The sequence below is a fragment of the Oncorhynchus clarkii genome, chromosome 9 (assembly GCF_045791955.1).
Source record: "Oncorhynchus clarkii lewisi isolate Uvic-CL-2024 chromosome 9, UVic_Ocla_1.0, whole genome shotgun sequence".
Classification (NCBI taxonomy): Eukaryota; Metazoa; Chordata; class Actinopteri; order Salmoniformes; family Salmonidae; genus Oncorhynchus; species Oncorhynchus clarkii.
The window spans coordinates 16,564,330-16,582,390 of NC_092155.1; the positions used below are offsets into that span (position 1 = coordinate 16,564,330).

Consider the following 18,061-nt stretch of genomic DNA (forward strand, 5'->3'; position numbering starts at 1 on the left):
TTACACTTCCCTATTTGCGTCACTCTGAGAGCGTTTTCCCTCTGCGCCATGTCCTTACAGAATACCAACAAGCTCCCATCTCTTAACACTTTAGCATTGACAACTTCCCCAATCAACTCTTTTATCACAGCCGTCAACCTTATCGTACTCATCGCCCCAACTCCTCCTTCCTCCCTAAACTTCAGAATCACTTTATGGTCCTCACCTCCATGCTCCCCTCGCGATTTATCTTGCCCTTCCTCGGCACTTTCTACCTCCGAACTGCGGCTAGCTTTGGAAACTATGTTGCTCTCCTCAAACTTCCTTTTCTGCCTCCATAGACCTCACGCTCCCCTTCAAACCCCTTTTCCCTTTCTATCCCGCTTTATTTTTCTTAATCCCTCCTTCATTCGTACCACTATGCTTCACTTTCTTATCCATCACTATCTCCTACCATCTCTGACCCAATCTCAGCACAGTCGTGCCGAGTAAAGTAAACTATGTTGCTCTCCTCAAACTTCCTTTTCTGCCTCCATAGACCTCACGCTCCCCTTCAAACCCCTTTTCCCTTTCTATCCCGCTTTATTTTTCTTAATCCCTCCTTCATTCGTACCACTATGCTTCACTTTCTTATCCATCACTATCTCCTACCATCTCTGACCCAATCTCAGCACAGTCGTGCCGAGTAAAGTTTTTTTAATCAAAGATTGATCGCTAGCCTCAACCTCAGACTTGTGTGTTTGGAGTAGGGACAACTGTGTAATTGTCTATGCGCTTTTCATGTTACCACAAACCCTAGAATATAAGGGCATATAGAGTTTGACATAATGGAGCATTTATTGTGTTCATAGCAAACAGCTGGACGTTCAATTATGCTGTGCGGCTAGCTAGCACTTTTATGAAAATGGTATCTTGAATATGAAAAGCCAATATAGCAAAATTAATAAAATAAAAAACACTGGTTTGTCGTGAACTTGAGATAAATGGTATTGTTGCTTCTAAAGTATACGCAGAGGACGAGGTGGCCGAGTGGTTAAGGCGATGGACTGCTAATCCATTGTGCTCTGCACGCGTGGGTTCGAATCCCATCCTCGTCGGCAATTATTTTCCCATCTCACGAATATTAGTGCTATAATGTAACTAACTAGTTTGAACAGTACTTGAACAAACACTATCTGCCAAATAGTCTATATCCGTGTTTGTTGAAATTAAGACGATCTTGGTCTTGGTCTTGATCTTGGTCTCCTATGAAACTATTCTAACGTTACATTAAAACATGTTGTATAGCCAAACTCTTTACTTCACTAAATCGTGATAGATGTATGAATGATCGATTATATACAGTAAGTACCAAGAGCATGTTCATGTTGCTGTGTACAGTTCCATCGCCTATCCTGGACACACAATCCAAACCTTATTTGTATGGGTACTGTATGAACGTCATTAACGCACCCTTCTAACAGGTACTTGCGCCGGGGGATGGCATACCATAGCTCTGTTCATGACAGCTGGTAGGTAGGTCCATCCTCTGAAGATGTTGTCCAGGTTTGTTTCATGTGGTATTTCAGGTATTTGCCGATGAAACGGTCCCCACAGCAGAACGAGACTGCTGGCGGCTTGCTAAAGACGCTTGAAACAGTGACCACCAGCAAACTGATTGTTTACATTTATTTTTATTCCTAAACATTCACACAAAAAAACGAATTTTCTCCACACAACTACATGGTGATAGATAATGTAATTTAGGGCTGTGTGCTTCAGATACTTTGGGGGCACCTAAGACTATACCAATACATCAGCTGTGTGTCTGAAATGGCACCCTCAGAAAAAGTAGTCCGCTGCCGTTTGGGAGGCTGATTTTACGTTATCCAGATACTCTGGGCACACTGTTTTTTTCTTCTCTCAAATGCACATAGAAATGTGAGTTATAGATCTGTCATTATCATTGAACACAAGTCTAAGAAGCAGCAAATATGTTCTGTGAGCGCAATTTCTATGCTCCCTGATCTTAAAGTTTCATTTTTTGCTTCTTTTAATTTAGGTTTTGTACACCAGCTTCCAACAGCTGGAAAAACAATATTTTGGTTATGGAAAAATATATTTCACAGCAGTTTAGAGCGTACAATGATTTCCTACACTTGCTTGTTTTGTCACAAACTGAAATTAGGAGAACTACTAGAATTTTAGCAACGAGGAAATGGCGGAGCTATTTCTGCAGTGCACCTTCAAGAAAGATTGAAACGATACAGTGCGTTGTTATGAAGTGATTTTCCAATCAGATTGTCATTCCTTTTGCAAGCATTATTTTACAGCATGCCAGAGACAAACCTCAAAAACAGAGCCCCCAACAACAGGATCATAATATACATTGAAATATGACTGACAATAGAGTATAAATAAACTTCAAATCAATACATGGTCATCAAGAAGGCATGTCTTTTACAACAATCATCCCGTAAGATTTTGATGAAACACTGTCTTGAGTAAAAGGCGAAAGGCTTGTAATTAAACCAGAGTGTAAGTGAAATGTTGGTTTAAGTTTTGTTGAACTACAGGTGAAAAGGGATCACTTTGATCTGAAATGAATGTTCTGGATAATCTGGCCCTTGTGACATTGGTTAATTATATAATTTCTTTCATGCAAGACACACGTCAAACTCTGCCTTTGAAATGCCTTCCAGGATCTGTGCTGACTCGATGCTCGATGGCATTCCGCACAATTTCCTATCGCACTAAAGTCTCCACACACAAAGCTACGAAACTAGAACGCCGGCACCGCCTTTAGACCCGCCCCCATTGGAGGTAGCTGCCGATTTGCCCTGTCCTTCCTCTCCTTCTCCCACCAATCGGATATTGTATTTTTCCCGATACTCCGTGAGCTCCCGGCCTTTTGTCTGCATCTGTATGTTGAGGGACTCTACAATCTTTGATATCTGTAAGGAAAAGAGAGGGGACAGCAGAATGATAATCATGATGTATGATCAGCAGTGATTTAGTTTTACAAGATAGTATTGCAACAACCTATAGCATTGGTAATTATGTTAAAGGAAAGACGCACCATAATTAACGTTGATCGTGTGCAGTTGATTATGTGCTGGGTGTCAACGAACGGTAGTGATTTAACATGCAGAATTGTCAGGAAATGAAAATAAAGTAAAGGCCGGCATTCTTGTCGGAGGCGTCAGTTGCTCTAGTGCTTTTTCTTTATTAAAAACATTTCCAAGCGAGATTGTCCTCTTGGGAACGTTATGCGACTGGAGTGTTTGGACTGTAGTGTGGCTGGAGTACTTTGGAACCAGAAGGTTAGAGGTTTTCTTCCCCAGTCGGACTATGCTCATGGCCACCACATCATGAACACGTTGATATATTAATGGTATCTTCTCATCAAGCAATCTTATTTTAGACAGCCCTTTTTACAACAGCAGTCATTACAAAGTTCTTTACAGCAACCCCAGATTATACCCCAAAGAGCAAGCAAACAAAAGCTTACCTGTTCTTTATTGCTTCCCAGAGCTGGTAAGACTTCCTTAACCGTCCTCTCCACGAGCACCCCGCCCACCAGTCGGAAGCACTTCCTGGTTGGATCCACGTCTTTTAGGGTCTCGATGACTAGGCTGAGAAAAAAAGAGGCAAGTTGTGAGAGGAATGTAATAAGGGTGAATATCAAAAATCAAAAAGTTAAGATATTATGCTCCTCCCTTTGGACCCTTTCCTCCAATGCATTTTGAGAGGGAGGCGAGGAGAGGAAATGAGGAATCCAGGGAAGACTTGATTCACCCCCCAGTGTCCAAATCTGTCATCTCTAACACCTTACAGACTGATCAAAGATTATTCCTCTCTGTGGCCAAGTCCATAGTTAAGTCCATAGAGGTGAACAGTGAGTGAAATAGAAGCGGTAACTAGTACTGTAGTTACCTGTGCTCGTTGATCTCCATCTCCAGCTCTGCAGCCTTTGAGGCCATGCTGCGCTGTTCGGAGCGCATCCTCTGAAATGCAGCCACAACCTTTTGAATACACCAAACAGATCACATTAAAACATTCTCTCATTATAATATATATGCCCTTTAGCAAACCCTTTAATACAAAGTGACTGAAAAATCTGGTGACCTGCGGGAAGGCCTGCGTGGGCAACAACTTTAGTCAGTGTCAAAGCTCTCTTACAGTAGTGCATGCATACATACATATTTGTATCCGAGTCCCTAGTGGGAGTCGAAACCATGATCCTAGCGTTGCAAGCACCATGCTCTACCAACTCAGGGGAGCCACAATACACACAGATTTCTGAACTTACATTAGATTGAACAAAGTTGCAAAAAGCCTCGTTATATAGGCCTACCTGGAAAAGGAAATATTATTAGACCATTTATTGATTAGCTACAAGTAAATACAATAGTCGTTTATTTGTGATTAGTAAAACTAGCTGTATTACTAATGCGGTTCTATATGCCACTGGTTGGCAAGGGAGAGCGACGCTAATCGCACGAACTGTGACAGGCAGAAATGGGTTCTCATCTGCTCGACAACACAATTAATCCCTTCCTTGCAATTCGCCTGAGTATCTTGCGTTAATGAATACTGATAGAAACCTAGTCAGACTAACAGATTTCAGTTAACTAAAATTATTATAAACTCAATGAGGTATTGTGAATACGACTGATACCAGACTTGGCCTCTAAATCATAAAATATCAGTTTTGAGGAACACACTAGTAGGAAGCAGACGATGGGAGCGAGCTAGCTAGATAGCTAGCTTGCTAACTAGCCAGAGGCGTGACTGGTAAGTCCAGGTTTGTATCTCAAATCCCGCAACTATTAAACAGCATTTGCTAACAACACATGAAGATTATGACAGTTAAGGAGTTAAAGGAGAGTGGGGATACCTGCTCGGCCGACGGCCCTGATTGTTTCCCCCCGATAATGTTGCTGGGTTTGCTAACCGTGCTGCTACTGTTCGCTGCCATCTTGGAAGGGTGTCGCTAGTGGTGGGGGCTGAGGGCCCAAGTCTTACCATCTTGAGCTGTCTCATGTGATTGCCTGTTAGGAAAATCGTAATCAAAACAACACATGAAGAATGTTGTACTAGCTTGTCTCATAGTCGTGCGAATTTGGCGCCGCAAACACAACGTAGGTAGTTACATTGTTGATGTTTTGATACTTTACTGACTGGATTTTGCATTAACTTGAAATTAAAACAGAGTCCAAAGTACAGCACGAGCAAAGAAGATACTTTCTGGTGTTGCTCAATCGGATACAGACAGATTTGTTTTGACACTTGCGTCAAGCCAATGTTCGTGCTCAGGTGCAGTTTGAGAAGAACTAGGGTGAAACATTTACTGGACAGTCATTCGTCTTGGGGCTCGAGCTGCATTTGGGTGCATCAAAGGTAACGGCACCAGTCAACCTTTTAACGTTGTTTACAATGCATGTGTATGTTACCATAGCCCATTATAAATGGGGGATTAGGGTTGAATTGGTTATTCTAAAATTAAAACTTATTGCCTTTAATTCATTTTCTGTCAAGGTCTACTAGTGTCACTGACTTGTGACTGTAGGTCAATTAATAATGTTCAGCTATTATAACTAGCCACATATTTTTGACCTCTTACACTAACTAACCCTTTAGATGCGTGACTTTAAAAAAAAAACTAGGCAAGTCAGTTAAGAACAAACTCTTATTTACAATGTTGGCCTAGAAACAGTGGGCTAGCTGCCTTGTTCCGGGGCAGAATGCCAGATTTTTACCTCGTCAGCTCTGGGATTTGATCTAGCAACATTTCGGTTACTGGCCCAATGCTCTATCCACTAGGCTACTTGCCGCCCGACTTAATCTAAACTCAATTGTCTTTCTTTCCAGGATGTCATCATCATCGCCTCATCCAGTGGCAGCGGTGTGCCAGGTGACCGCAACCCCTGACAAGGAGGCCAACTTCACTGCCTGCAAGCGATTGGTGCAGGCGGCAAAAGAGGGTGGAGCCAGCATGGTTTTCTTACCTGAGGGGTTTGACTACATCGGCTCTAGTCGAGAGGAGACCCTGAATCTGTCTGAGAGGCTAACGGGAGACATTATCTCACGCTACACACTGCTTGCCAAGTGAGTACTCCTAGCTACTGAGTGTGGTTGTCTATTCTATTCATTTCTATTACATCCTAGTCTAATAATAATTATTGAATGGGGGACTTCATCTCATCTTGTTCTGTTATTGATTAGTGTTTTTGCAGTTAATCCACATCTGTCCTTTCTTAGGAAGCTGAGCGTGTGGCTCTCTCTTGGAGGGTTTCATGAGAGAGGGCATGACTGGGAGACGGACAGGCGAATCTACAACAGTCACATCATCATAAATGAAAAGGGTATGAACACACACACACACACACACACACACACACACACACACACTGAAGTGCTGACACTTTCACTTAACCCTACAGGTGATATAGTGTCCGTATACAGGAAGTCCCACTTGTTTGATGTGGAGCTGCCAGGAAGAGGCGTGTCCTTAAAAGAGAGTGCCTTCACCATACCTGGATCCAGCCTCATTCCTCCAGTTCAAACTCCCATTGGCAAGGTCATTCTATGATTCCACCAATCCTGCTCTCATTGAATTGTTATTGCAACTAACCTCCATCTTTGTACACCAGATTCTTAGATCTACCACCCCAGTATTCTGTCACTGTATTGTGTTCCAGGTGGGACTGGGTATCTGTTATGACCTGAGGTTCCCTGAGCTGTCATTGGCCCTGCTGCGACAGGGGGCGGAGATTCTGACCTACCCGTCAGCGTTCACTCTGGCCACAGGAGCTGCCCATTGGGAGGTGGGATAGATTTTTGCAGAAACACGCATCTTCCTCTGTCTTGCACTATAATTTCTACTAGCGACTATTTCTAGCACTGCTATTTCTATGTTTTAATACAAGTTATAACAGTGTTGTTCGAACATGGTCTTGGGGACCCACAGGGTATGCAGGCTTTTGTTCCAGTCCACACACCTGATTCAAATCATAAACTTCATTAGTTGATTCAGGTGCCTTAGTACTGGGCTAGAACCCCTGTGGATCCTACTCTTTAGGACCAGTATTGAAGAATGAGGACCAATATAAAGCACGCTGCTCTTCTAACCGCAGGTGTTGCTTCGCGCCAGGGCCATTGAGACCCAGTGCTTTGTCCTTGCTGCAGCCCAAGTGGGCAGTCACCATGAGAAGCGTTCGTCGTACGGCCACGCCCTGGCTGTGGACCCCTGGGGGGTGGTGATGGGGGACTGTGGAGGAGAGAACACAGGCATGGTTCTGCTGGAGATTGACTTGGAGAAGCTCAGGGACACACAGAGAAACATGCCTGTGCAGCAACATCGCAGAGACACTAGCTTCTACTACAGTTTGGGTGGAAAGGACTGACAATCAAACGTGTGTCCTAATTCTCCACACTTTTTCTTGAAGTGTGCACTTGTGCACTCCCCCACATAGATTTAACAGGATAGGATTGGCGTAAGCATGTGGCCATTACACCAATCCTATCATTTTTAATCCATGTAGGTATAATCAAATTTCAGGGAAAAGGGTGGAGAATTGAGACATAAGCACGTTCCTATCAGAAAAAAAACACTGGAAGAACAGATTTACCATGTTAATGATGTCAACGTTGGTATGCTGTATACAACCAGTAGATGGTGATATTGGTATGAGGATTTTACACTTTTTTTTATACCACAAATGAGTTATGATGCTGTAATCAAGAAGTTCACCAGCTTTTAAAGATGTGATTGACTTTCTGGCTTTTTGACCTTTCAAACAAGAGAAACTAGATTTTCTAGCCACAATCCAATGTTAGCCATGACCAGAAGATATTCCTCTCTTACCAAATGCATGGGGGTTTCCAATGAAGCACTGTATGTGTGTGTTATGATGGATGAAATGAGGACATGGATGAAAGAATCAGTTTAATAATACATTCATTATATAGGTCAAATCCTTTGTTTGCTAGAAATGTGTCATATGATCTTGTTTGCCTTCAAATCTAAAACATTGCACTCTGACTATTCCCAATCCAATGTTATAGTTTTGGCTTTTAATGTATATTGTTTTATTGTACTTGATGAAACATGTTAATAATAATGTCAAATCCAGCCTCTTTGCTTCTTCTCTCGCTCCTTACGACGGCGGGCGATCAAGAAACCGGATGTTAACGTCACCGGTACAGGATTCCCCCCCCACTAGACAGTACAGCCACAAAGTCGTTAATATCATGAAAACAAAAAATAACTTTTGGTCTTAATTCAACGTTAGGGTTAGTCATAAGGTTAGCAGTGTGGTTACGGTTAGGTTTAAAAAATAATCGAAATTGTAGAAATAGGCGGAGTTTATTACTTTATGTATGTATGAATTAACTAGTGACGACCCACAGGAGCGGCACAAAAAACATGGGGAGAATGTCAAATATATTTGAGTAAAAACTCTGTTTCTACTCAAGAAAAGGATGATTCGGTATGTCCCGGGTGGAATAGGGTTTGCAAAGGTAAAGTATGTTGCTGGTGCATACCGCGATGTGATGAGGTTATATTTTACACACTATCGTAACTACCGTTGGCAATTTTAACTGTGAATACATGTTGCTCATCTCTCCATGCATTATGCTTTAAATAATTGTCACCATAATGATGTTGCACATATTCAGCATATGATGCATTTATAGAGAAGTTTGACAGGTCAGTTATGCATATAGTAAGAAATCGCTTTGTGAAATTCACCATACCAAATGGTGGAGTTGCATCAAAATCGATCAGGCCCCCCTTAACCAACTGATGTTATGAAGGAGCGCTCGAGCCCCTGCCAGTCGTAGCTTGTTTGTTAGCAAAATTCTAGTTGGCTTTTATATCATACTACGAGACAGTTATTCGCAGATGAATCATACTTATTTGTGGTTTTAACTATCTGGCGGCATATTTTATGTGACATTTAGGATGATGTAAGTTATAACATTTGTTGTATCATCCAGAAACACTGCTGACCTAGCTTTAAATTTTTTTTATAGCACCCCCATGGCATGATACATCAGAAAGGCGCGTGATGACAGATACTGTAGTTGCAGTGGAACTTGGTATAATCATGCTTATTTAGTGGCAAGGTAGCTTACACAGCAAAACAGAGATACATATAGTTTGTATTGCATGCAGATGTTATGGCATAAATCTATATGGAGGTATTGATATTTATTTTTCCTTCCTTACTTTTCACCCATGCGTTGTCCTGAATGGAATGTGTCAGCTGTGTTCTACATACTGCAAAATATGATGCTAGGGTGAGTATGGGGCATAGATTGGCCTCTGCATGTGAGCAACAGGAAAGAACCTCAGGCCTCACAACACAATTTCTTTGGGTGAACATTTGCTTTTTTAGGATAAGTGGATGTCTTTTTCTAGTTTCTGCTCGTATTCATTTGCCTCATGAAGCTACAGGTAACTGCCAAAATAAAGGAAACGCCAACATAAAGTGTCCTAATGGGGAATTGGGTCACCAGAGCCAGAACAGATTCAATGCACCTTGGCATAGATTCTACAAGTGTCTGGAACTCTGGTGTCACATCCCTCCAATATTCTTGCACAAAAAAAATCCATAATTTGGTGTTTTATTGGGGGTGGAAAATGCTGTCTCAGGCACCGCTCCAGAATCTCCCATAAGCGTTCAGTTGGTGACTGATTCGGCCATGGCATATGATTTACATCGTTTTCATGCTCATCAAACCATTCCGTGACCACTCGTGCCCTGTGGAGGAGGGGATTGTCATCCTATGGGGGCATAGCCATGGTAGGCAACATAATGGCCCGCTCATAATTTTATACATGACCCTTAGCATGATGAGATGTAATTGCTTAATAAACTCATGAGCCACACTTGTCTTTTCAGTGCTGCATGATTAAGTTAGCCTTCTGGAGCTCTTGACCAGAGCATCGGTTGGAGTCCATTGTGCTTGAAGTGGACTGAAATAGGTGCCTGCTGGTACTCTTTATGTTATTTAAGTGCAGGGTGGCATTCATAGTATTTTTAGAGACAATATTCATGTCCATATTTGGTGTTCCATCTATGACAGTGCTGACATTATAGAAGAATCATCCGTTTTTAACTCTCACTTCTACAATGTGACAACTCAAGTTCCTTTTATTTAAGGTTTCTCACAACTTGCAATTGAACAGTTTTGCATTATAAGGTTATATCCTTGATTATTACAGTAGGTAGGGAAGGTATAGTAGTTAAAAAAAATATATATATATATTGCTTTTATTTTGTTTGGAGGTGTGTCAAGTCAACCTGTAGTGTTGGCAGTGGGGACTATGCCTCACAGGAGATGTGATCATATCACCTGAGGGACAGGCAAAACACTGAGTCATATCCCAGCAACAGTCTCCCCTGGCAACACTTAGCTCCTTGACTACTGACAGAAGAGAACCCTTTCTCCTCTACTCTATAAGTTGTAGGAGGTGGCAATAATGCTGTTGCCATTCAAACACATATGTTCTACACACCTCACTCCTCTCACACATTCTAAAATGTCAGAGTGAAATTGATAAGGAACAAGTATCCATTGTAGCAGGGTTGGGGGTGTAACGGATGTGAAACGCTAGCTTAGTTAGCGGTGGTGCGCGCTAAATAGTGTTTCAATCGGTGACGTCACTTGCTCTGAGACCTTGAAGTAGTGGTTCCCTTTGCTCTGCAAGGGCCGCGGCTTTTGTGGAGCGATGAGTAACGATGCTTCGTGGGTGACTGTTGTTGATGTGTGCAGAGGGTCCCTGGTTTGCACCTGGGTATGGGCGAGGGGACGGTCTAAAGTTATACTGTTACAGGGGTAATTCCATTTAAATTCCAGTCAATTCAGGAAGAACACTGAAATTCCAATTATCTTCAAAGCTTTTCACAAAAACATTTTTTGGGGGGGAATTTGGTTTATTTTCTGAATTGACTGGAATTAAAATGGATTTGACCCCATCAGTGCATTTTAGTAGCTGTTTATAAAGTCATTATCCTGTCAACTTTAACCTAATGCTGTATTTGTTCTGATACGAGATCAAAAGCTTAGCCTTAGTGTGCAGTAAGCAACTTCATGTACCTGACATCTGTTGGATTGAAGTCTATAAAGATACTTAGCCAATTTATGATTGATCATTTCATACCCGTTTGGTTTGTCATGTCAGGCTGGTTCTGAGACTCCCCTGGGAGTGTTAATTTCACTATTGGCTCTTATTGAGCGGTTGTAAACTAAACATTTCCCTCTGTTGATAATGAAGCCTGAAGTTTGTTAAATTGACCAATAATGTTCACGACTTTACCTCAACCTTGTGAAAAGGTGAGAGGAAGAAACATGCAACTCTCCAGACTGGGTAGGAACAGACAGTTCCATGTGAAAATGTAACAAGATTTAAATTACTAACATATGTCATACGGTACCAGTCAAAATTCTGGACACACATTCAAGGGTTTTTCATTGTTTTTACAATTTTCATCAAAACTATGACATAACATATATGGAATCTTGTATTAATAAAAAAAAAGTCTTAAACAAATCAAAATATATTTTAGATTCTTCAAAGTAGCCACCCTTTGCCTTGATGACAACTTTGCACACTCTTGGCATTCTCTCAACCAGCTTCTAAAAGCAAACATAATTTAATTTCATGCTTTGATTTGATCCAGCTCAAATTGATTTCTTCATTCCAGGTGAGAGGGAGTTGTTAGCCTAGTGGTCCAGACTGTTGGTGTATTGGCATGACAACAATAGAAAATAGTAGGTTACTGTATATGAAGTTTTGGGACCAGGCTAGTGAAATGTAGGCTCTCTGGTGTGTTTCTTCCTTCATAGACACCTATGAGAAAATGTTGATGTGACAAGATGTGTGTCTGTCTCACAACGTGGTGTTCACAGAGCCGTGTCTGCAATGATTATACTTGAATGAAACATAAGCTGTAGTGACATCAGTTAAGCTATCATGTCCTTTTGCTTTCATTGTTGTATGTTGATGAGTGCAAATGATCTGGATCAGGCCTAGGAGGACTTCTGACTCTTTCTTCCTGCCATAATGAGCTTGTGACTTGTGTCTGTATATGTCCAAGTTATCATTACTCATTGTGTATTTATTACTTTAAAAAAAAAACTGTTTCTAATATTGCTCTATTTCTTTCACTCTGCATTGTTGGGAAGGGCCTGTAATGAAGCATTTCACTATTAGTCTACACCTGTTTACAAAGCGTGTGACAAAACATTGGATTAGATTTACATTTCTGTTTAAAGAGAGAGGATACTAGACTACATCTAATCTCCCCAGAAGAGTCAGTGATACAGCTGCCAGCCTAAAATAAGTTATCAGAACAATGAGTTTAATAGAGGATTAGGCCTATAGTCAGTTACTCTATCCAGACTTTATCTCTCAGGCTCTCTGGCTGTTACTTGGTGACTCGTCTAGAGATTAAATACCTTTTGATTTCATATGGTTCACTTTTGGATTCATTTAGTTCATTGCATTGGGTCTGGTTGGGATGATGATACACTAGTTCTATTAAATGTAAACATATCGTTAGCTCAACCTGCTTCCATTTCAACTCATAGGCCTAGCTTGTTTTACCACATGGAAAAAGATCACGTCTTGCTAGATAAGACCAGAAACCATTGTTAGAAGAATCATTAACCTGCGTATTCACAGTCATATAGGGTAGCTAGTGAAAAAAGATCACATCTTGCTGCATTAGACCAGAAACCATTGTTTAGAATAATCATTAACCTGGTTATTCAGTCAGATAGTAGCTATCCTATCTTTGATGATCTAGCTCAGATGTTGGTGTATCTCCCCTTCCTCTCTGGTTCTCTACTAACTCATCACATACGCTGTTGCTACTGTTTATTAACTGTCACTTTATTCCTAGTTATATGTACATATTTACCTAGTACCCCTATACCTCGACTCTGTACTGGTTCCAAGTGTATATGTACAATAACTATCGTTACTCATTGTGTACTTATTATTACTTTTATTTTTACGTGTTTTACTTTTCTATTATTACTCTTTTCTTTCTCTGCATTGTTGGTAAGGGCCCGTAAGTAAGCATTTCACTGTTCGTCTACACCTGCTGTTTACGAAGCATGTTGATGAATACATTTTCATTTTATTTCTGATCTGGAAGGTGTTGTTTTCCCCTGCCAACACTAGGGGGCACAATAGTGAAGTTACTGCTCTAGGAGTGTTGTTCTAAACCAGCATCACATCACTGTACAGTGGACAGGATGTATCCACTCCTGTTCATGTGTGTCACTCTGTTCGTCCTAATCCCCAATCTAAAAATAGGACTACACACTCCTGGCTAGTTTTTCCCACACAGAAATGGTTTGTTTGCATTCATGTGTATCCTCAAAACAGATGCAGCACAAATGCCCCACATAACTGATGGACTGGAGAGGTATAAATATTTAAAATAGGAATCGATATCTCCATCTGAGTGGGGACCATATAAACAAAGGAACAAACACAAAACGACAGAGTTCAGATTCAGACAGAGAGGTGTCGTGCACAACGTGCAGGGCATGCAGACTCGTTACTACTATCTAGCACACACTCCGACAGACAGATGGAGGTAACGAGATACATGGGCTGTTGTTCACAACCAGGGCCCTCCATCATCAGTCCTCCATACTGACAGTAGAGAGATACATCATATGGGTTTACTGCTACTGCTGCTCTTCCTCATCCATCTTCCTCTTTAGTGAAGTGTCTGGGTCTGACAGCTCACACTCATGTCTTCTAATAACCTCCGCCCCTTCCTCCTTCCGTCACTACTAGAAACAACCCTGCACTGAGATTGGTACCAGGTTCGGAGTCAGACCTAATTTGAAACCGAAACCTTTACCAGACTCGGCCCTCTGGTTCCAACTCCCTAATCAGCCAGCCCGTGGACTTCCTTGTCTGCCTGAGTGTGTGTGTGTGTGTGTTACTACAGGAGCCACTACACAGGAACAGCTACAACGGCATCGCCACAGTGCCCTACCCTGTGATCTGAGTGTGTGTGTGTTCCCTCCACCCAGGGCACTGCGTGTGTAGCGCGTAGCTAAATGGAGTCGGAGCAGCTCTTCAACAGGAGCGGCTACTACAGGAACGGCTACAACAGTATCACCAGCGCCAGCAGCGACGAGGAGCTGCTGGATGGCACAGGGGTTGTCATGGACTTCCACACCTCCGAGGATGACAACCTTCTGGATGGAGACACCACCTCACCAGGTAGGCCCACTGCTAATCGCTGCTGACTACGCCATCAGACCCCCACAACTGCCCATGGCGCTGGGTTGCTGTTCCCAACGGGGAGAGGGTCTGGCTGGGCTGACTTGTTCAGATAGAGGGTCCGGAAGCTGTGGGTCCATCCATGGATGGGTGTTGTGAGCTGTGTTGTTGTGACTGTACATCGTGTCCTGGCCGGCTTGCCCAATTTGCACTGATGATCACATTCAATGCTGCCTTGCCGGTTGGGTCGCTCACTACCCTAGCTGAGATATTTTCCTGCCCCTGCCTGCTGCTGTGCCGTTGATTCACCCCCCCCCCCCCCCCTCCTCCCCATCCCTGTTTCAGCTCCCAACATACAACCATCTCCATCCATCCATGCCACCTGATCCCAAACCATCCTCCATCAGATGTCTCCTGCCTGCTGTCTCATCTCCATACCAGCGATTGGGGGTTGCAAACTTACCCGCCATCTTGTTTTTGTTTTATGCTTGCAGCCTAGTCCATATTAGCCTGGTTCCAGATCAACAAACATGTTTTTGCATGACAACGGCCATAGGACTGGGCTAATATAGTACAAAGAAACAGATCTGGAACCAGTGCTGCCTGCTGGCCCGATGTTTGATTTGCTGAGTCATGTATTGTTACCGTAGTTACACTGGCTTCCTGCTGCTGCTCTAGGTTTGGGTTCTAGTAGCTGATCAAAAGAGAAACAACTCCCTCATATCTGATATGATGTTTGATATGACAAGTCCCAGAGAAACAACTCCCTCATATCTGATATGTTTGATATGACGTTTGATATGACAAGTCCCAGAGAAACAACTCCCTCATGTATCTGTGCTATGATGTTTTAATATGACAAGTCCCAGAGAAACAGCTCCCTCCTATCTGATATGTTCAATATGACAAATCACAGAGAAACGACTCCCTCAACTCCCTTAATATGACAAGTCACAGTTGGCTTCAGTGACAGTGCAAGCTTCCCTAATTACTATTCACAATCTGAAGTTTAAAAAAAAAAAGAAATTGAATCGAAAGCTAAGCTCCCTCATGAACCTATTTCAGGGTTTTTGTGTGACAATTTTAAGTGCGTCTGAACTGAATATGTGAGTCTGAAAGAAGGATTATAAATGGATTACCTGTATTAAACCTCTTCTGGAAAGGACCCTTCATCTCAATTTCTGCCTAAAATGACATACCCAAATCTAACTGCCTGTACCTCAGGACCTGAAACAAGGATATGCATATTCTTGATACTATTTGAAAGTAAACGCTTTGAAGTTTGAGGAGATGTGAAATTAATGGCGAATATAACACAATAGATCTGGTAAAAGATTAAACAAACAAAAAATGTTTTCTATTTAGATTTTTGTTGCATCATCTTTGAAATGCAAAAGAAAGGCCAACATTGAAATAGGAAGCTGTCAAGGTTAGGGAGTAACGGATTAGAAAACGTTACCAGCAAAAATATTGTAATCAGATTACAGCGTGGTTAAATGTGGAAGACACATTTCAGTTGAAGGCATTCAGTTGTACAACTGACTAGGTATTAGAGGTCGACGATTAGGATTTTTCAACGCCGATACCGGTTTTATTGAATATATATATATATATATATAATACTGAATGAACACTTATTTTATCAGAATATAATACATAAATCAAATCAATTTAACCTCAAATAAATAATGAAACATGTTCAATTTGGTTTAAATAATGCAAAAACACAATGTTGGAAAAGAAAGTAAAAGTGCAATATGTGCCATGTAAGAAAGCTAACGTTTAAGTTCCTTGCTCAGAACACGAGAACATATGAAAGCTGGTGGTTCCTTTTTTAACATGAGTCTTCAATATTCCCAGTTAAGAAGTTTTAGGTTGTAGTTATTATAGGAATTATGATGCGGTGACTATTTCTCTATGTACCATTTGTATTTCATATACCTTTGACTATTGTATCTTCTTATAGGCACTATAGTATTGCCAGCCTAATCTCTGGAGTTGATAGGCTTGAAGTCCTAAACAGCGCTGTGCATCAAGCATTGCTAAGAACTGCTGGCAAACGCAGGAAAGTGCTGTTTGAATGAATGCTTATGAGCCTGCTGCTGCCTACCACCACTCAGTCAGACTGCTATATCAAATCATATACTTAATTATAATAAACACACAGAAATACGAACCATAGTTTCCGGATTTGACCATATTAATGATATATTATCATTTTGAAAAACAAAACGTTTATTCTATCAGTGAAATACAGAACCTTTCTGTATTTTATAGAATGGGTGGCAACCCTAAGTCTAAATATTGCTGTTACATTGCAGAACTTTCAATGTTATGTCATAATTATGTACAATTCTGGCAAATTAATTAGGGTCTTTGTTAGGAAGAAATGGTCTTCACACAGTTTGCAACGAGCCAGGTGACCCAAACTGCTGCATATTCCCTGACTCTGCTTGCACTGAGCGCAAGAGAAGTGACACAATTTCCCTAGTTTATATTGCCTGCTAACATGAATTTCTTAACTAAATATGCAAGTTAAAAAAATATATATACTTGTGTATTGATTTTAAGAAAGGCATTGATGTTGATGGTTAGGTACATTTGTGCAACGATTGTGCTTTTTTTCGCGAATGCGTTTTTTTTTTAGATCATCACCCGTTTGGCGAAGTTGAATTAGGCTGTGATTCAATGATAAATTAACAGGCATCGCATTGATTATATGCAACGCAGGGCAAGCAAGTTAACCTAGTAATATCATCAACAATGTGTAGTTAACTAGTGATTATGTTAAGATTGATTGTATTTTATAAGATAAGTTTATTGCTAGCTAGCACTTACCTTGGCTCCTTGCAGCCACAAGGTCCTTTTGATGCTGCACTCGCATAACAGGTGGTCAGCCTGCCACGCAGTCTCCTCGTGGATTGCAATGTAATCGGGCATAATCGGCATCCAAAAAGGCAGATTATCGATTTTGTTATGAAAACTTGAAATCGGCCCTAATTAATCGGTAATGCCCGATTAATATATATATATATCTTTTTAATTATTATTATTATTATTTTTTAAATTGGTCGACCTCTACTAGGTATCCCCCTTTCCCTTAAAAAAAACTAGATGATTACTTCAAGGATTACTTTTTAAATTCAGAAAGGATGTTTGCGAATTTTTTTATTGTTTACAGTAAGTTTGTTCCACCTGAGCAAGTCTGACCTCAGGTCCGAGACCACTATGATGACAGACCAAATGTGTTTGATGGATCGCTGGAATAGGCTTTTGTAGGCTACAGTCCAAGCTATGTCTTCAGATGGTGTGACTGCTGTCGGCCTCAAAAAGATTATCCAACTTGAATAAACGCTTGGAGGTAAGGATGACAGCAGTGGTGTAGTCTACGGCGATACGGATATCACTTATTATTGATATCTACATAGCACATTGATGTGAATCACGCTGCTGCTCTCTCATTTAGCTATTTGCGCCTTACGGATTGTGGTTGATGTGGACGGCTGTTCACAAATCTAAATGTGTATTTGAACCTAAACAATGGTTGAATTCAAAAAGTTTAAGCTGCCTATCAATCATTGTTTTTGAAACCACTGGACAGCCAACTTCACATGGAATCATGTTGTAGCCAAAAAGTGTTAATATATTTTAATTAGTTTGAAGTTCTTCAAATAGCCACCCTTTGCCTTGATGACAGCTTTGCACACTTGGCATTCTCTCAACCAGCTTCACCTGGTTTGCTTTTTCAACAGTCTTGAAGGAGTTCCCACATATGCTGAGCACTTGTTGGCTTCTTTTCCTTCACTCTGCGGTCCAACTCATCCCAAACCATCTCAA

General features: G+C 41.3%; 3 protein-coding genes and 1 non-coding gene across 7 annotated transcripts in view; 3 read left to right on the top strand and 1 right to left on the bottom strand.

Moving 5' to 3' along the window:
* Window positions 1-994: 994 nt before the first annotated feature.
* Window positions 995-1,076, top strand: trnas-gcu (transfer RNA serine (anticodon GCU)). Its single transcript has one exon. It is a non-coding gene; the product is annotated as a tRNA-Ser (tRNA).
* Window positions 1,077-1,636: 560 nt separating this feature from the next.
* Window positions 1,637-5,090, bottom strand: LOC139415986 (prefoldin subunit 2-like). 2 transcript variants are annotated; one of them, XM_071164201.1, is made up of 5 exons: window positions 4,859-5,061; window positions 4,271-4,315; window positions 3,895-3,983; window positions 3,470-3,593; window positions 1,637-2,912 (listed from the first exon to the last, which is right to left on the bottom strand). In XM_071164201.1, the coding sequence occupies exons 1-5, from the start codon at window positions 4,937-4,939 to the stop codon at window positions 2,733-2,735; spliced, it is 519 nt and encodes a 172-aa protein (XP_071020302.1). In that variant the 5' UTR covers window positions 4,940-5,061; the 3' UTR covers window positions 1,637-2,732. The 2 variants fall into 2 exon arrangements, with proteins under 2 accessions (XP_071020302.1, XP_071020303.1); XM_071164202.1 differs by lacking the exon at window positions 4,271-4,315 and having other exon boundaries at window positions 4,859-5,090.
* Window positions 4,957-8,095, top strand: LOC139415985 (nitrilase 1). The gene is made up of 6 exons (XM_071164200.1): window positions 4,957-5,361; window positions 5,833-6,069; window positions 6,223-6,326; window positions 6,405-6,541; window positions 6,663-6,788; window positions 7,098-8,095. The coding sequence occupies exons 1-6, from the start codon at window positions 5,264-5,266 to the stop codon at window positions 7,365-7,367; spliced, it is 972 nt and encodes a 323-aa protein (XP_071020301.1). The 5' UTR covers window positions 4,957-5,263; the 3' UTR covers window positions 7,368-8,095.
* Window positions 8,096-8,381: 286 nt separating this feature from the next.
* LOC139415987 (H(+)/Cl(-) exchange transporter 3-like) overlaps window positions 8,382-18,061 on the top strand; it is a 50,601-nt gene continuing 40,921 nt past the window's right edge. For all 3 annotated transcript variants that reach the window (XM_071164203.1, XM_071164205.1, XM_071164206.1), the window contains exons 1-2: window positions 8,382-8,484; window positions 14,032-14,224. In XM_071164203.1, the coding sequence (XP_071020304.1) occupies window positions 14,059-14,224 (166 nt within the window). In that variant the 5' untranslated portion in view covers window positions 8,382-8,484; window positions 14,032-14,058. The remainder of the gene's footprint in view (window positions 8,485-14,031; window positions 14,225-18,061) is intronic.